Genomic DNA, 19,334 nt, shown 5'->3' with positions numbered 1-19,334 from the left:
CATCTGGTTTTATACTTAACTCTTCAATAAAATGCTTGAACTCCTGACCGTTTGCTATCAGAGATCTTGCATTCCACTGAATTGTTGTTACCATTTATAAGTATTATCAAGTTTCTTGACTTGATCTTATCTGAAGTTCATCTCTAACTTCTTCCCAAGTCAAGTTATGGCTGTCATTGCTGCTATAACAACTAACTGTGTCTTTAGTTTTTTTGATTCAATCCCAGCTTTACCATTTATAACTCCTGCAATAAATGTTACTATTTTTTTCTTTTCAGTCATCATAATTTCTTCTGGAACTCCGTTGTTTCCTTCAACTGAAACCCCTGACTGACCTCTTTGATCTCTAGTTTGTCCTTTAACTTGTTTTGCTGCCTCCACATATGTTATCTTCTTCTCCACCCTCCTTTTCTGAATCTCCATTTCCATTTTCTTTACTTCACATCATTTGAATGGTGCACTATGTGCCTCTCCACAGTTGCAACACTTTGGTTGTATTCCTTCCTCACATTTGCCATATTCATGGTTTCCTCCACAAGAAGCACATCTACACTGTTCCAAACATCTTGTAGCAACATGCCCAAACCTTTGGCACTTAAAACGCCTCACTGGTCACTGGTCACTCTCTTACAATGTAGCCAACATTACTCTTTCACACCCAACATTACTCTTTTTGGAATTCCATTCCCTTGAAATTCTATTACTACTGTTTCAGTGTCTCTTCTGTTTCCATCTGCACCTGATTTTACCCTTTGTGCATTTACCATCTTCCCTCTCTTTAAGTTAACTTTAAACTCTTCCATACCTATATTGAGAGGAACACCAAAAATAATCCCTTTTCGTCCCCTACTTTTACTTTTATCTCCAACTTTCAAGATGGCGCCGCTGTGTTAGGACGCCGTCCAGGTCGCTCCATTAAGATTGTGTTTTTATTTACTTTTTTGCTTAGTTTTACTTTATCTTTTTACACATCTCACATCGGCACTGATGACCTATAACAAAGAAACACTTTTGGACATTGGAAACCGCTACACTAACCTGTTCCAGGACACTTTAGCCACGAATCCAGCATGGCCTCTGGAGATTCTTCGGAACGCGGAGATAGACAATAACCCCCCGAGGCGAAGGATCAAGAAACACCGCGGGAAACACGCTGGGAGTCGAGATAGACTCAGGAAAAGGGCTCACAGTCCTCCTCTTCCGAGCATGCTGCTCACAAATGTCCAATCCTTGGAGAATAAGATGGAAGATCTTAGAGCCAGGATTAGTTTCCAACGGGACATAAGGGACTGTAACATCCTTTGTTTGTCAGAAACGTGGCTTTCGTCCTCGGTCCCGGACACTGCTGTAATGCCCAGTGAGAACTTCTCTGTTTTTCGGACGGACAGAACAGCCGGTAAATCCAGGGGTGGAGGAGTGTGTTTCATGATTAACAAGAAGGAATATCTCCATTCTGTCGCGTTCCTGCTCACCTCATCTGGAACATCTTTCCATTTCTTGCCGCCCATTTGATCTGCCCGGGAGTTTTTATCGATCATTGTGTACATTCCACCACAAGCAGAAACCGGCTTGGCTTTGTCTAAGCTTCACGATGTGCTCAGCGGCTACATCAACAAACATCCTGACGCTGCCTTTATCATCGCGGGAGACTTTAACAAAGCAAACCTCAGGCAGGTCATGCCGAACTTTTATCAACATGTATCCTGTCCAACTAGAGGACCAAATACACTGGATCATTGCTACACTCAGTTCAAGAATGCCTACAAAGCCCGCTGACTACCGGCTTTTGGCAAATCGGACCATGCCGCCATTTTCCTCACACCGGAATATAAACAAAGGTGCAGAGAGTAGTGACGCGCTGGTCCTCCCACTCAGAGGCTATGCTGCTGGCGGCTCTTGATGACGTCGACTGGGATATGTTCCGGGCGAATTCTTCTGACGTCAGCGAGTTCACGGATGTAGCATTGAGCTTTGTAAACATGCTAACCGAGCAAGCTACAGAAACAATAACGATAAGGACATTCTCCAACCAGAAACCGTGGGTGGACAGAACAATCTGTGCTGCGGTTAACACACGCACTGCCGCTTACAATGAGGCTCTTCTGACCGGGAATATGAGCGAGTACAAAGCATTGTGCTATGCTCTCCGACGCGCAGTAAGAGCCGCCAAACACATATACAGAGAGAGAATTGAGTCTCATTTCCAGCTCAATGACTCTCGACGGATGTGGCAGGGACTGAGGACCATCTGTGCCTTCGGAAACAAATCCTCCGCGGAGGTGAGAGCAGATCCGTGCTGGCCGACGAGTTAAACATCTTCTTCGGCCGCTTCGATTGCACCGGTGGCAGCGCGTCTCTGCCGTCCAGCGCGTCAGGAAGCAGCAGGCAGAGCAGCGATAATCCTGTAATCACCGTGTCGGAGGATGAGGTTCGGAGGGCGCTAAAGAAAGTGAACGTCAGGAAAGCAGCCGGACCTGATGGGATAACCGGCCGTGTTCTGAGGTCCTGCGCCGATCAGCTCGCTGGTTTGTTCACTTCCATCTTTAATGAGTCCCTTGCTACCTCCGTGGTTCCCACCGCATTTAAAAAAATCTGTCATTATCCCTGTGCCAAAGAACAATAAACCCTCTTGCCTGAATGACTATCGCCCAGTTGCCCTCACATCTATAGTCATGAAGGTTTTTGAGAGACTTGTAAAGAGCCACATCTGCTCCTCCATACCTGATACTTTGGACCCTCTTCAGTTTGCCTATCGCCCAAACAGATCTACTGACGATGCCATCTATCACGTCCTCCACTCTTCCCTCACACACATGGACAGCAACAATGGGAATTATGTAAGGCTGCTATTCATTAACTATAGCTCAGCTTTCAACACTATAGTCCCCATCAAGCTGGCATCTAAACTCACAGACCTCGGTCTAAACTCCTCACTCTGTGACTGGATTCAAGACTTCCTCACCGGCAGACCTCAAGTGGTGAAAGTTGGCCGGTTCACCTCAAACTCCATCACCCTGAACGTAGGAGCCCCACAGGGCTGTGTCCTGAGTCCCCTGCTCTACTCTCTCTACACGCATGACTGCGTATCCTCTCACAGCTCCACATCTATTATCAAATTCGCTGATGATACTGTGGTTCTGGGCCTCATCTCCAACAACGATGAGACTGCATACTTGGATGAGTTAGAGAGACTCACATCATGGTGCCAGGACAACTGTCTCTCTTGTTGTCTCTCTACCCCTTTTCCACCAAGGCAGTTCCAGTGCTGGTTCGGAGCCAGAGCCTAGTTTCAAACCGGTTCTTTGTTTTTCAACACCCAAAGCACCAGCTCCGAACCAGGAAAAGCGGTTCTTGAGTAGCACCAAAACATTGCTGGGCTAGAGGAAGAACCGCTTGCGTCAGGAGCTGGGAGCGGGGTTACCGTGACCAACAAGACGAACAGAAACTTGGACCGCCATATTTGAAATAGCAGCTAAACGCTAACACGTTTGATTCGCCGTGTTTGGATGCCGATGTAGGTTCGCAAAAGCCATGAACATCAATAGCAACGCAACGTCCACCATTGCTGATAGTTTGTTTAAGCTTGTCCGGGATAGATCGGCGCTGCGTGGACCGGTCAGTGCGAGGCATCGGGGTGCTGCGGGAGCGACTGGAAAGCAGACGGCTCTTTATGCTTTTGGATCGCTCTCGCGGTGGTTTAGTGTGTTGTGTGCCGGTCGATCGATCTGCATGGTGCTGATGCACCTCGAACAAGCCTGTTGTGCCGCGCTAGTGAACCGAAACATGAAACGTATACAGTGACGTAAGACCTGGCTCTGTATTGGCTCTCTAGCCTGTGGAAAAGCAACCGGTTCTTAAAGGGCTCGCCAGTCGAACCAACTAAGAACCGGCAATAGCACTGGCTCTGAACTAGCACCTGGAACTGCTTTGGTGGAAAAGGGGTATCTCTGAATGTGAGCAAAACTAAAGAGCTGATCATGGACTTCAGGAAGAGACAGCAGCAGCCCTACACTCCTCTTATGATCAGTGGGACCCCTGTGGAGAGGGTGAGTAGCTTCAAGTACCTCGGTGTAAACATCTCCGAGAACCTGACTTGGACTACACACATCCAAACACAGGTTAAGAAAGCCAGGCAAAGACTGTACCATCTGCGACAGCTGAGGAAATTCAGGGTCTCACCAGCAATCCTGAAAACTTTCTATTCAGGGACCATAGAAAGTGTATTGACTCAGTGCATCTCAGTGTGGTATGGAAACGGCTCCAATCAGGACTGCAAAGCACTACAGAGAGTTGTGCGCTTAGCTGAGCGCATCTCAGGGTCTGCTCTCCCCTCTCTGCAGGACATCTACCTCAAACGCTGCAAAAATAGAGCTGTCAAAATCATCAAGGACTCTAATCACCCTGGTAACCGACTATTCACTTTGCTTCCATCTGGTAAGCGCTTCCGTAGCCTGATGGCAAAAACTGAGAGACTTAGGAGGAGCTTCTTCCTCCAGGCCATCAGGCTCCTAAACTCTAACTCTGTGTCATAACATCACTCTACTCCATGTAAATATCACCATATCAATAAGCTTCAGAATTTTTTCTACCTCATATGCTGCTATTTAAATACCCTGGACAACTTTTTTGCACATTCTTTTGCACATTCCTCTTATTACTATTTAAGTCAACAACATACTGACCTGCACATTTATATTTATATCTATATTTTTTATCTTTTATTTTATTTTATTCTTTAATTTAGTCAACTTTTCTTTTTCTTAATATTTGTATTCTATATAATTGCACTGTCATTGGAGCGGACCTGACCTACATTTCACTGCTGGTTATACTCTGTACGCTGGTTTCCTCTGCATTGCAAAGATTAATTTTGTCAATACTGATTTAATTTGCTTGGTAACTTCCAAATGACTTATTATTCTAATTGACTGATTCAGTTTAAGAATTTGACTGATAAGACGATGCACACTTTTAGAAAAAAAGGGCTTTATAAAGGTAAAAATGCCCATAAAAGGTAAAAATCAATTTAAACTTATTGGAAAAGATTAATTTCTATCACTGCTGTGATCTGATCACCACACAGAATATGCAGAATATCAAAAACTTTAGGAGTCAGCTGTCCACATCAGTCCTTAAGATACCAGCACAATAACACACTCAGCTAAATATCATCTAATTATCGTTATCGATAAAATCCCAGAAAATATTGAGATATATTGTTGTCAATATCACACACCCCTAATATATTTAACATTTTGTTAAGAAAAATAAATAAATATGAGAAGTGCCCTTTTTCCACTTGAGCCCCTGCCCCTGAAAATGTCTGTGTGTCCCTGCTGGCAATGCTGCTACGATCTACTCAGGATTATAATGCTTTTGGGAAACACAGCCCTGGATTTTCACAAACTGGTGGCTGCCTGTATGAATCCAGAATAATAGTCAAATGAGAAAACACTCACTGGCCTAAACGAGGAGTCACACTTAACACTTTTGCATGTTCATGAACACAGCAGCCATCCTTCTGATAAACTGCTTATCTCTGGTTAGGGGACTGTTGGAGCCTATGTCATCGTCTCGGGACACCTGAATGCAGATGACATAAAAATCTTCATTGCCATCACTCCTGATCGCACAACTACATTTGGAGTATTATGTGGCAAAGCACAATTTTGTGCCGTGTGTGCAATAACATATTTTATGCATTTATTTTTATGCATTCTGTCATCAATTGCTCACCCTTAAATTGTTCCAAACCAGCATGAGAATGTGGGTGAGCAAACAGTTTTTGGTCCCCATTGACTTCCATAGTATTTTTCCCCCATTGTGTGTGAGCCAAAGCTTTAATCTTGAGTTGAGTGCGCTGTCATGCATCTCAGTGTTGGGATGCTCATCTCTCAGTGTTGGGATGCTCATCTCTCAGTGTTGGGATCAGTGTTGGGATGTTGTTTAAAGGGGTCGCGCGCCTCGGTGGGGAAATCCTCCGCTGGGTTGCGTCACGGTGACGTCAGCGCTGGCGTCTTCAGCGGGCGCGCGCAGAGACGGCCATATTTGAGCGGATCGGGAGCGCAGCGGCCCGCGCGTTCTATCGCTCGCGTCAGCTGATCACACGCGCGTTTAACGGACACACACGACGCGGAGATGCCTCGCGGAACACGCGTCTAGCTCGACCGCATGATGTCCTTCGGCGCCGCGCAGGAGGCCTCGCGCGAAATGGAGGTGCAGAGCGTCAGCAGCGAGGTATGTCGCACATATGAGCGCGTTCACCGGCCGCGGCGGATTCTCGGTGCCGTTAACGGCGGCTTGTGTGTGTTTTCGGTGATGAGAGCGGCGCGGGTGCGCGCACGTAGTGTGGAGACTCGCGTGACGACAGCGTTAGCATTAGCCGTTAGCATCTGATAATGATGCTTCTAGTCAATCCTTCACAACACTAAAGCTAACGCTGCTCCAGTCAGTGTCGTCGTGTTTCTGAGGAGGGTAAAGCACTAGCATGATGAAGATGAAGATGATTAGCCTGCGCTTGTTGATCAGATTCACCTCATGAGTCATGACTAAAGCGCGCGCACGTGAATGTCAGTGTAAACTAAGGTTATCTGTGGCTAAATAACTCCTTCAGTGCTTTATATCTGTTAGTCACACACCGACTACATCAATCAGACTAAAGGTGTTTGATCCGCTGTTTATCCGTCTGTAGATATCCAGATATCCGTCTGTTTGTGTTCATAGAGTCTAATAACTTTACTATCCATCACCAGAGAGACATGTGTCTTAGATAAAGGGCTCACATATAAACAATACAAAACAAGCACTCACACCAACAACACAAAATCACAATTAATCCACAAAACACTCTAAAATACCTCATAAACCTAAGCGACAGGATCCTGCCAGAACTGCTGGGCTTTATGTATAATATAAATTCAGCAGTGGCTTTTGTCCAGATAAGTGTTGCTGTAACCCAGATCAGTGCACCGCTTTCTGTTTGAACTAATAGTTAACTGCTTTAATGACTCCGAGGTGTGTCGGTGTTGTGGCTCTTCCTCACTGAAGGATGCTATCAGCATCAATTTCCATGCATGGGATTTATCTTTATTATTCATAGCAGTTACAAGACATTCTGTTAATATCATCAGTGTCTGCTGTAAAGTGTGTGTGATCCTGTGCTCTACGGGTCGACCAGTGTGTTATTAATGACTTAAAGTGCTTTTCTGTGATCACACTTCAACATCATCAGTGTTCAGCATGCTACAATAACAGCTTAGGGTCAGGATGTAAGATATAGTCATGGTTATGATATGAAATGTCAGTATTGTGGAAGAGCTGAATCATTCTGGGGCCTGTTCTTCGTACGTCACTAACTCAGTTAGCTGGATTTGATTGTTGATGATTTGGCTTGATCTTGGATCATTTGGACTTGTTGTCATAGCAACAGGTCCGTAAGCTTAAACCTGCTCGGGAGCAGCTTACTTCATGTAAACAGGATTAGATTGCATCTTTTTAAGCAGAAATGATCATTAATATCTGTCCCAGCCACCGCTACTGTATTACAAGACTACCCTACTGGTCCAGAGACAATGATAAAAAATAATAATAATATATGTATATAGTTTTACTCAAAATATTTATTAGTGATTAAATAATTAGTTTATAATTGTATTGTAGTCTTACATGTGCACTTAATCTGAGCCGTGCATTAATTGGAGTGGTGACAGATATTATGCCAATGGCTTGATGGCGCAGGAGATGCAGATAACTTGATCTCTAAGACACTTCAGTTAATTCTGTCACGTAAGAAATCTGCTTCAAATATAAAATTAAATGAATGGCTAATTACAACACTGAAATAAAAATGTAAAGCCTGCACAAATACTAGAAATCATGAATATAAATAACTATCTATATCTATTATAACATTTATGTAGTTTTGTTCGCTTGGCTGTTTCCTTATAAAGGTCCAGATATTTGTCAAGTTTTCCGTCAGGTGTCTGTTTTAATGATATGATGTCATCACATTGCTGTTTTGCCAACAGCCAATCACTGACTGCTGATCGTGGTTTCATGGATCGATACATCTGCCCTTTTCAGAGAACACGAGAACGCACAGTAATCTTAGACAACTTAATTCAGGTATTTTAATCTAATACGCAAATACATTTGAAGAACCAAATTAGCCAGAGATCAGTTATCAAGATTATAAGATCTGGAATCTTTCAAATCGTCTCAGATGTATTAAGCGAGGTACGAAGAACGGAGCCCAGGGAAAAATTTAGGATAAAGTGAAATTATTGTTAAAATATTAAGCAGAATAAGAAAGGTTACCCTTGTAATATTACTCTGTTGTAAAAAAAAATCAGATTTTTCAATATGAAACACTAATAATTATGTCTCAATTTATACATTTTTAAATGTTAAACCATCAAGTTCTTATTTTGTCCGAACACGCGCTAGGTCTTCAGGTTTATGAGCACTTCTCCAGTCTCTGGTGAAACGGGTGGCACTCGTTACTGTCCCGAGCGACCCAAACTGAGCAGATGCAGAGAACAGCGTCGCTGTGAGACACTGAACACACGGTGATCCTGAGCTGGACGCGTGGAAATCAACACCGTGACACGCTTCATATTAGATAGAATTACATTACAGTTGCTTAAATCTTATTATATAAGCCATACGTCTCAATGCTCATCTACCAATAACAGAAAAGGAGTCGCTCACTGCTCTTGATTGAACTGCTTTTGTAGTTTTAATAATTTGTGATGAATACACTAAAGTGATTTGTACATTTCATTAGCCTATTTGTTTTTCTTATTCTTATGTTTAGATGTAAGATTAACAAATTTAATTTGTTTCTTATTTGTTCTACTGTTTATTTACATCTTTGTTCTAATGTTTAATATCAAAGTTTAAAAATGATCTATATAGTGATTTTGCTTTGGGACCTTCAGAAAGCTTTAACTCTATTCTTCTCTAAATTGTCTTTGCTGACTGTATCGACTTCAAACAGCTGTAGCTCAGTCTTTTATTTTAATTTTTTTGTCCGATTCCAAAAAAATCATACATCATTGAAGTTTTTTGGAGATTGTAAAAATAAAAATAACTTGTTAAAAAAATAAATAAATTGCTCATTGCGACTGTTTTGCCAGCACAGGTCACACATTCACTCCGTTCACAGTAGAGACTTTTTCATTAAGGAATGACATTTGCTCCCTTGATTTCTGGTATTTTATTTTCTAACATTACATTATTAGATGTACTATCTTTTTTATTTATTTTGTATATATTTAATACATTAGAATAATAGGCTGTTACCAATGAAACAAAATGGTACTAAAAATGCACTGCAAAAGTAGCATGTTACGATCCACTCAACTCTCGATTTGATTCAGGATTTTTTTTTTTTTTTTTTACAACATGAGCAGTCTTTAATCTAAATTAGATTGTATAATTTCGAAATTTGAAGCAAAAACAGAGTGGTCTGACTTCAGTTTTGTGAAACTACTGTATACATAAACATATGAGCATGAACTGAAGCAGCAGACGAGCTGAATGAGAGCAGATCAGTCTCTGCCAGCAGGTGGCGCTTTAAGCGTTTCCATGGTTTCCGCTGTAATGAGTTTTAATATGCATTATACAGAGGCAAGGTGAAAAGAAAAAATACCATCTAAACTTTTCTAAAGACAGTAAGTTCCCCTCAGACACACATTCATATAAACTCCTGCCCCTAATTGAATCGCGATTTGTTTAGCATCTCAACCGATTTGAATCGTCACATATCTGACCCTGCAGCACAAAAGCAGTCATGAGTAACACAGGTATATCTGTAGCAATAGCCAACAATACACTGTATGGATCAAAATTATACATTTCTCTTTCATGCCAAAAATCATTAGGATATTAAGATCATGTTTCATGAAGATATTTAGTAAATTTCCTACTGTAAATATATCTAAACTTAATTTTTGATTAGTAATATGCATTGCTAAGAACTTCATTTGAACAACTTTAAAGGAGATTTTCTCAATATTTAGATTTTTTTGCTCCCTCAGATTCCAGATTTTCTAATAGTTGTATCTCAGCCTAATATTGTCCGATCATAACAAACCATACATCAATGGAAATATTAAACAGAAGTTACAGTTATCATTTATTGGTAGGTTAACCAGTGAATTAAGCTAATCATAAAGATATTGATAGATTTATTAGAAAAATGTACTAATCTAGTAAAAGTAACTGCTAATAGGAGGTAATGATGTGTGTTGCTGCTGTGCTGTGTGTGTTTCAGGTGAATGGGCATCAGATGATGGATGAGCCGATGGAGGAGGAGTCCTACACACACTGTGTGAGTATCTCCGTCTCCATGACTCCTCTGACTGGAGATCAGGCTTTCAACATGAGGCTTTATTAATGCCCATCCTCGTCACAAATGTGTTTGAAAGTACTGGCAGTAAACTCAAGTGAGAGAGGAGTGCAAGAGGATGCACAGAGAACTCAGTTCAGTACTCATGCACCATTAGAAGCTCCTCTCAGTGCGCAAATACACCGTTCTCTGTCACATCTTCTCACAAAATTGTGTAAATGCCTTTCTTTTATTCAAGTAAACAGTGTCGGTTATGTAATTGAATGTAAGTTGAGAAGGAAATCAAATGTGTATCATATTGGATTTGTGCATTCAGTCTTAATTATGTTGTCTGCACTATGTTTGTACTTCTGTACAGGAAGCTCCTAACACCAAGACAGATTCCTTGTGTGTGTAAACACTCTTGGCAATAAAGCTCTTTCTGATTCTAAAGTGACAGCAGCTTAATGAACCTGATGCTGTCTGTGTCTTTGAGCTCATTCCAACAACAAAGTCACTCACTGCCCTTAACTTTTGTAGTTTTAACAATGATTTAACTATTATTACAGTGAAAGCTATGCAGTGTTTTATTTTTAGATCTGATTACTTTTCTTTAAGTTTCTGTAGTTTTTAACGCTACTGTGTTGCTGGTTGTGATTTATTTGATCCTATTTTATTGCTGAGGACTTGTCTTTAAAGATGTTTGAATGTTATTTTTAATTAAGCTAGAAACGTTTGCTATGGGATCGAAATTGAGAATTGTGAAATTTCGCTGGTATCTAAAATGTTAGTGTTGTAACAGCCTTATATATTAGAATGTTGTTAAAAATATAACGGTGGTTATGTGTGTGTAGAAGATAATCGAGGAAAAGTCTTAGTCGTGGTTTCGAAATAATTTCAATTATGTAAAATATATTTTTATTGCAGCAATGGTGTGCATTTTATTGACTGTCTAAGTTGAATTGTGATATATCATATACAGAGGCCCCAAAGTATTTGGAAACTTAAGCCACAGTTAAAAATGTATTTTCATTATTTAACGAAATATTAAGACCGTATGTAAATTGGCTACTCTGCTCTCGAAGATATCTGCATTGGCCATTACAAACCCACATCCACTTACCGCAAGCTTTGATGAAATTGAGTTTTTGAATAATATACTGAATAAAGTTAACAGTAACTAATAAACCCATTTTATTTCTGATGAAAGTAAACACTGGTGTCCATCAGTTGAATCATGCAGCGTCACGCAGTTGAAAGGAAATCCTGGAAGTGATCTAGATTTGTTTTGTAAGCTGTCCTCCAGAGACTTGTCAGGATATATGTCTGTGTTTGTGTTGTGTGTGCAGGACGAGGGCGCTTATCAAGAGATTCCCATCACTCATCATGTGAAGGAGGGCTGTGAGAAGGCCGAGCCCAGCCAGTTTGAGCTGCTCAAGGTTTTGGGACAAGGCTCCTTTGGGAAGGTCTGTGGTTCTTTCACTTCATACGTGCTAACAGTCAGGCTGAGCACAGAATTCATGGTTTGGTGGGATTTTTGTACAACAGGGAGAATGAAGCGTCTGATTTATTTTGTAAGTGACTGTGGCTGCTGCAGTTCTTATTGTGAAGACACTCAATTGCACATGACTTCAAAATGACTGAAACACTATTAAACATAGCAGCATAATTATGGCAGTAAATCTTAGACATTAACAGTGTAGAAATGAAGTGGTATTTTCAGTTCCAGGTTTGATTATTGAAGTTTCAAATCATTTTTCTCCACCTCAGATCTCATGTTTTAAATATTACGTCTTATTTTCAATAAACAAAAATCAGTTGTCAATTATAAAATTTAAAACTAGTCTCAGTTTTGCTGTGGCAGCTGGTTGATCTGTGCTTATTAGAATACAGTCATACACTTGAGTTAATGTCTTAAGTGTGCTTTACCTGAGAAGTGCCGTTTCCTCCGAAATGACTGAATTTTTTGTTTGATGCACCGAAAGATAACAAATAATTTGTTTCATTATGTTCGGTACCGAAAGCACTGTAGAGTATCTGTTTGGTTTCCGCTAGGGATGCACCGATACCACTTTTTCCAGCATTCGCCCGATACCGATACTTTTATATTTGGTACTTCCCGATACTGGGTACCGATACTGATATTTTCATTGCATTTGTACATTTTTTAAATATTGGGTACAGAAACCAAAAGAGTATGTATAATGTTAATTGGTTAACTTCATTTATCAAATAAATACAGTCAAACCAAAATTTATTCAAACACCTTTCAAATTTCTCACATTATCACGGTTTATTCGCTATAGTTTAGAAAATGGTAATAAAATATGACAAGAACTCGGAGTAAAACTGTGTCTGAACAAATTCAGCTTGATAATGTCAGATAACTTTGATAGAAAGCTACATAATGGATTACAATCAACCAAAAATGATTCAGACAGCTGTTAGTATGACAATATTTACACACGATCAACACTCTGTCGGGCCACCCATAGTCTTAATGACAGCCTGTAGTCTCCTGGGCATGCTGTAAACCAGCTTCATGCAAACCTCAACTTCAGTTTTTTCCCCAGACGGTCTGAATAATTTTTTGTCCCAAATTTGTATAAATTTTACTGGTAGTCCACTGTATGATATTACAGTTTACTTTTTGATTTGACTGTATAATATCTTCGGTTATTTTCACACTTAATTATGCCCATTAAAATGTATTTTACAAGTTTTTGTTACTTTCACTGTTCATTTTTTTTGCTCTATGGTACATCATCTTTAAATTAATAGCATTAGAGCGGCTCCATTGCAGCGGCTCAGTACTGTAATTACGAGTTTTGCTGTAATAATGCAGGTTTGCTGTAATAGTGCCTTTAGAGAGAAGTGAATCTTCACAGATAACGATTGTATTAAATAGTTTTTATTTTCGTTTTTATTTATTTCGTTAAGTAGCCATTTAAAGCTTTCTTTAGATATATTTATCATGTCTGTAAGGCATGTATTTCGGATCATTTTTGTGAACGAACGACAGTCGCGCATCACAGATCAGATTTCATTTATCACCTGAGGAGAGAGAGTCGAGCTGACTGACAAGAGTGAGGTGAAAAACACAAGACGATGGCAGAAGAGTTTCAAAACCAAATGTAAAAGCGCCTGTTTTAAAAATATTTTTGGATTTTGAAAAGCCTGTTGACCTGCCATTTATCTAAGGTGATACTGGAAGGTCTATTTATTTATTTATTTTTTAAACATTCGTTTCTCATTTAGCCTATTTGGTTCCACAGTATTTGCAGATTTTTATTTGATTTAAACTGTGATATTTTTCCCATTATTTTACATCAAGGTGTATGCAGTCCGTGCCTCAAAACTTTCCATCTCACTAATAAACGTTCTACGTTTTATAATTATTTCCTCAGTCTTTACTGATTTTCAGTTTTGTATAGGCCTACCATGCATATTTAAAATGTGTAAGTTATGTTATTTTATATTAGGCATATAGCATGGTGCATTTTTATTTGTTTTGTTAATAAAAGTTAGCTATATGTTGTATGCTGTAATTGATGCCAAATTGCCACTAATTTAAAAGTGACAATAAAACGCGCACAGAGCTTACAAGCTATTTAAAACCGAAGGAAAGCGAGGAAAAGAGAGAAGACTCAAACGACGTCTAACCCCCATCCACCGAGGTGATACCGTAAGGTGTTGACACGTCGATTAACCAGTGGGAAAATTTCCTCACTGTCTCAACCCTACTTGATGCCTTTTTTCCTCCTTTCGGAATCCTGGCTGAACATGCGTTGGAAATAGCAATGGCAAGTACAGAACATAGCGCATAAGCTGTTAGTTTCACTTTCGCCAGAATGTCGTGTGTGCTTAAGGTTGAAAATAAATGGTTTATAGCAAATACCTCTATAAATGGTCTTATATTTATGATTTAGTTTTAAGCCAAATGATGCGTGTGCCAAGTGAGCGAACATCAATAAAGATCACACAACAGAAGTGCGCGCACACTCTCTCTCTCTCCCTCCCTCCGTCCCTACCGTTAAGTAACTCGCGTATTGTTTTACTTGTTTTTGACACATCCGACCGAACTACAAACTATCCAGTGATGTCTGTGAGAAAGGGATATTCACTCGACGAGCTCGCGCATCTGTGCCGCCGCGCGCTCAATCCACTCAGTGTGCTTTGCTTAGCCCATCAGCTCGCGCACATCAGCTATACAGGCGTCAATACTGAATGTTTAACATTAATTTCATTGCATGCATATACTTCGTAGACATCCTTAATCTCTAATAACTCCATTCTGCTGTCTGTTGTTCTGTTGTCTATTTCTTTGTCTGAATATGGCACTTATAAGCTGTTTGGTATCGGGGCATTTTAACGAGTACGAGTACAGGAGCTCAGTATCGGGCCCCAAACCGATATCAGTATCGGTGCATCCCTAGTTTCCGCTGCAGGCCTAATTACCACTCATGTCATAAATCTGTCTTTTAGTGTTATTTGTTTTCTTTTTCAGTCATAATCCTTTATCTGTGCCTTTAGCAACTTGCTTACATTATTACTATAAATGAGTACAGTCGAATTAGAAGCCTAACCTTGTGGCTTTAGGATCTGGTGCGATAACAGCAACCAAACACTCCTGGTATCTGTGGATCAGTCCTGCACTGACTCGAAGGGATTCGGGCCCATTTCTGCCTGCAGCGCTGCATCAGAGCGTTAGCTGCGAGACTGAAACAGAGACTGAAAGCACTCTCCGGTGGACAGCCGCTCTCTTCCTATCATTCACACAGACCAGCAGCTAAAACATTAACACATTCAATTTATGTCTGACCACTCACTGTTTTTCTTTGGTGTCTTGTGTCATGAGTCCTGTTTTAAGATGCTACGCTGTGTTAAAAATAAGTTTTGTTATCTTTACAATTATCTTTTTAACTGCATTCTTCACGGGTTGGGTTCCATTTTTCAAGAACTGGGCATTCTATTAGACGTGCATTTCAATTCCTTGACTATTCCTGCATTTGCATTTTAATGTGATTTTAAACCATTTAAGCACAGGAAGATAAATAACTTGTGCACTGTTATGCGTACCGCGCACATCTGAAGCATGAGAATAGCGAGGTGTGGGTTTCCGTCTGTGTCCGTTCTCCAACCGGTCTGTGCATTTCCACAGCAGAAAAGATTGTTCCGGGATGGAACAGACTTCTAGTTCACATTTACCAACCAATATGCACAAAAATACATCAGTGTATCATCATAAACACAGCTGTTGTTCTCCTAAATGAGTGTAAACCGTTTTGAAAGAAAATGTATGTGGAGCAGTGTTTTTAGGTTCGGTGTTAAAGAGACAGCAGCCTAATAAATGTGCTGCCTGTCATCAGTGTTAATCAAAGAACAAAAGAAAATCGTTCACTGATCTTGACTGAATATCTTTCGTAGCTTTAATAAGGATTAATATTTTATTTGTCAAAAGAAATCTATAGTGTTTTTAAACTTTTGATTTATTTTTCTGTACCTGAAATTAGTTGTTGTATTTATGCAATTGCAAATTGATTTGTTTGTTCCCATTTTATTACTGTTTACTTCTTTAACAATTTAATGTTTGAATTTTATATTAGTCTAGTTGTTTTTGCTGTTTTTTTTTTTTTTTTTTTTGTTAAAACCATCGGCAAAAGTGTAAATGGCCTCAGTGTTCTGTAAGCTGCTCATGTTATTCAGCCGCAACAGAACACTTTGTAAAAAGACCGAATAATGTGTTTGACATCTAAATGCTTGACTTAATTTTTACTGAATTTTTTAAAAATTAGAATCGAAATTGATCAAATTCAAATACCCAACCCTATTCTTCCCAGAAGTCTTAGACTGCTGCAGTGCATTAGGGATGCAACGATACCATTTTTCAGAACCGATCAGATCCTGAACATTGAGTATCTGCCGATACCGATCCAATCCGATACCAGCGCAGTTTTTTTTTTTTTTTTTTTAATTGATGTAGAATTTCTATACTTCTGTGTGTTACTCTTTTGTGTGTTAAACACAATCTACTACATATAGATAACGTAATTTTAATTAAAAATAACAAATAAAAAAATATATCAATCTATGACAAAAATACTATTATAAACTTGGTTTATAATACAGCAAAAGATACTCTAGAAAAATCATGGGTGCACAATAATTTTATAAAACCTAGTGAAACTTTTATTTACAATTAAAAGTGAATAAGTGTAGGACTAAATCTGGTGAAATACACATTGCTCTTTGAATTGTTGTAAGATACATTCATGAAAAAACAAGCAAATACCTTTTATATATAAATATATAGGCTACTATAAAATTAAAATATTTCTTTTAAATCTATAGCACAGTAATGAAGGCAGCAACATATGATTGATAGGACAGAACAAGAAGGACTGTTAATAATGTTTCATTGCGCAGAAGTATTATAATAAGACTCCCATATAGAGCAGCAGAAAGCGCTTATGAGCATCTCGTGCTGAATGATGCGCTTGAAGCGACACGGAGTCACAGCGCAGGCCTCTGAGTCCACATAGAAACATTCAAAGTACAAAGGGAAGAGATATTAATGCGTAGTGTATTAAATCTGTGCGTAAGTGTATTAAGCCTTTTCTTTTAACAGTTTTAAACCTGTACTGTAGTTTGAATGTCGTAACCGAACGCGACACGCAGTTTGATTGCTGAATGGAGGATGACAGACAGCCGCGGCAGAGAGAAGAGTTTACCTGAACTTGAATTTAAGACTTAAATATTCATCTGTACCTCAGATTAAACTATGGAACAGCTTCAGAACACTTGAGAAATAGTGCTCGAAAACCTTATGGTGCTTTTATAATGTTTTTGTGCCTTTCGAGGGGCTCAACAATAACACGGAATAGTATACGCACAATATCGGCCTCGTCTGAGCGATACCCGATCTGCAGAAAATGACCGTATCGGAGCCGATACCTATCCTGAGTATCGGATCGATGCATCCCTAATTTTAATTGCTAGTTTTTACATCAAAAGATTGAGCACTGTATGTATATTTATAATTTTTTTTGCTGCTCATGTTAACAGGTTAGAGTATTTACATGGGAAACAACATTTTTTGATAAACAGTGAAGCTGGTGTTTCTGTCTGTTTCTGCAGTGCTGCAAATTGTGCAAAATAAACTACTCTTCAGAACACCAGAAGATTCGACTTCAGAATGATATCAACATTAGCTAGAGTGACTGATCATGTGCAAGATTATTAATATTACATAGCTGTGCAAACAAACTGGTACTGTATTGTTATTGAACTGACCAATGCCCCCTCAAGCACTACCTGGGCTCTGATGCGACGCTTGAGCTGTTGGCGAAGCTGTGAGATCCATGGCCAAAATGCTGGGCCAGGTCAGCCCCGAATTCCTGACACGTTACTGATGCACACTGCAAAAAATGCCTGCCTTTGATTTTTTTTTGTCTTGTTTCCAGCCAAAATATCTAAAAATTGTTAAATCAAGAAGGATTTTCTAGACAAGTAAAAATTAGTGTCTTGTTTTCAGCAAAAACAAGTCAAAATTAAGTTAGTTTTTGCTTGAAACAAGACAATAATTTTTACTTGTCTAGAAAATCCTTCTTGATTTTTAAGAATTTTTTCTTAATTCACTGGAGACAGCTTTCAAAAAGCCAGTTTACGTTTACTAGTACTGTAATACAGTTCAGTTTGTACGGCAGCCAGTGCGGTTTCCTCTGTTTCTCCACGACATGCGCCAGTCAAAAGAGGTATTAAAGACAGTACTTTCTTCTTCCAAAGAAAAGTGGTGCATCTTGGTTCTGTGACAATTGAACCATACGCTGACAAAGTGCCTCATGTCATTGAACCTCTTTCTGTGTTTAGGGAGTGTGGTGATATATTTGATTTGTGCATCTAAACATCTAGCATCCATAAAATGCTGGGCTAAATGCATTTTTTGTATGTGTGTGCATATGGTGATATTTCACAAGCTGAGAACTTATAAAGTATGTTATGGAGTCAAAACAGCACTAGTAATTCCTCAGATGCACAGACAAATGAAGATCTGCTGCAAAGAGACAGGTGTTCCAAACCTTTACCAAGCTGTAATGGGTTTCGGTTTGTGTAGATGTGTTTTTGTCCATGTTGCATTCATATTTTAGTTGAACTGTGTTGAATTAGTTTGGAGGTGGACTGAGACCTCCAGAAAAGTTGGGTCTCTGTGCGCTTGTTTGTGTGCAGAAATAGGAGAATTATTGCCGCTTAACTCCCTGTTGAATCTGACATTTCCCACAAGGCCCACGCCATCACCGAAGACCTCAAACTCTTTGTGGGGATGGAAATAACAAATATTCTCCAATACAGTTCCCCTTTTTTAATTTCATTGTGAAACCAGAATGGTTTGAGCATTTGTCTCTGTTGCAAACAGTCAGGTTTTGTTTTCATGTATGCTGATATGAGAGAATTGTGTCAGTGTAAGCTGGAAGGTGACCTGTGATCTGTCCTGTCCTCAGGTGTTTTTGGTGCGGAAGTTGATAGGCCCGGATGCCGGACAGCTTTATGCAATGAAGGTGCTCAAAAAGGCATCTTTAAAAGGTCAGTGAGTGTCTGCATTAGTGCCAGCACATTTCTGTGATGCTATACTCGTGTTTATTCCTCGTTTGTGTGTGTTGTGTTGCAGTGAGGGACAGAGTTCGCACCAAGATGGAGAGAGATATTCTGGTGGAGGTCAATCATCCTTTCATTGTGAAGTTGCACTATGGTAAGACTTCCTGGAGAAACCTTCTGAGTGATAGTTTAAGATGTAGCTTTATTACATTTAGTGGGCAATTTATGTTACAGACTTTTTGCAGTGAAAACATGCATTTGTTGATATTGTCTGATTCTGGTGATAGAAATGCATAAGTGGTTCTTATATATATATATATATATATATATATATATATATATATATAAATAAAACTGATCTCTTGACCTGTAAACCAAACTTCATCTTGGTTTGGTCAGCCCTGTGTGCAGA

General features: G+C 39.6%; 1 protein-coding gene across 2 annotated transcripts in view; it reads left to right on the top strand.

Annotated features, from left to right (window-relative positions):
- Nucleotides 1–6,030: 6,030 nt before the first annotated feature.
- The window catches only part of LOC306852971 (ribosomal protein S6 kinase alpha-6-like), a 31,501-nt gene continuing 18,197 nt past the window's right edge, over nt 6,031–19,334 (top strand). Inside the window, exons 1-5 of one of the 2 annotated variants that reach the window (XM_079390106.1) lie at nt 6,031–6,237; nt 10,277–10,333; nt 11,680–11,796; nt 18,829–18,910; nt 18,996–19,076. In XM_079390106.1, the coding sequence (XP_079246232.1) occupies nt 6,172–6,237; nt 10,277–10,333; nt 11,680–11,796; nt 18,829–18,910; nt 18,996–19,076 (403 nt within the window). In that variant the 5' untranslated portion in view covers nt 6,031–6,171. The remainder of the gene's footprint in view (nt 6,238–10,276; nt 10,334–11,679; nt 11,797–18,828; nt 18,911–18,995; nt 19,077–19,334) is intronic. The other variant, XM_079390107.1, reaches the window with a different exon arrangement.

Source organism: Barbus barbus (genome assembly GCF_936440315.1).
Source record: "Barbus barbus genome assembly, chromosome: 33".
Classification (NCBI taxonomy): domain Eukaryota; kingdom Metazoa; phylum Chordata; class Actinopteri; order Cypriniformes; family Cyprinidae; genus Barbus; species Barbus barbus.
This window is presented reverse-complemented; position numbering and strand designations above follow the sequence as displayed.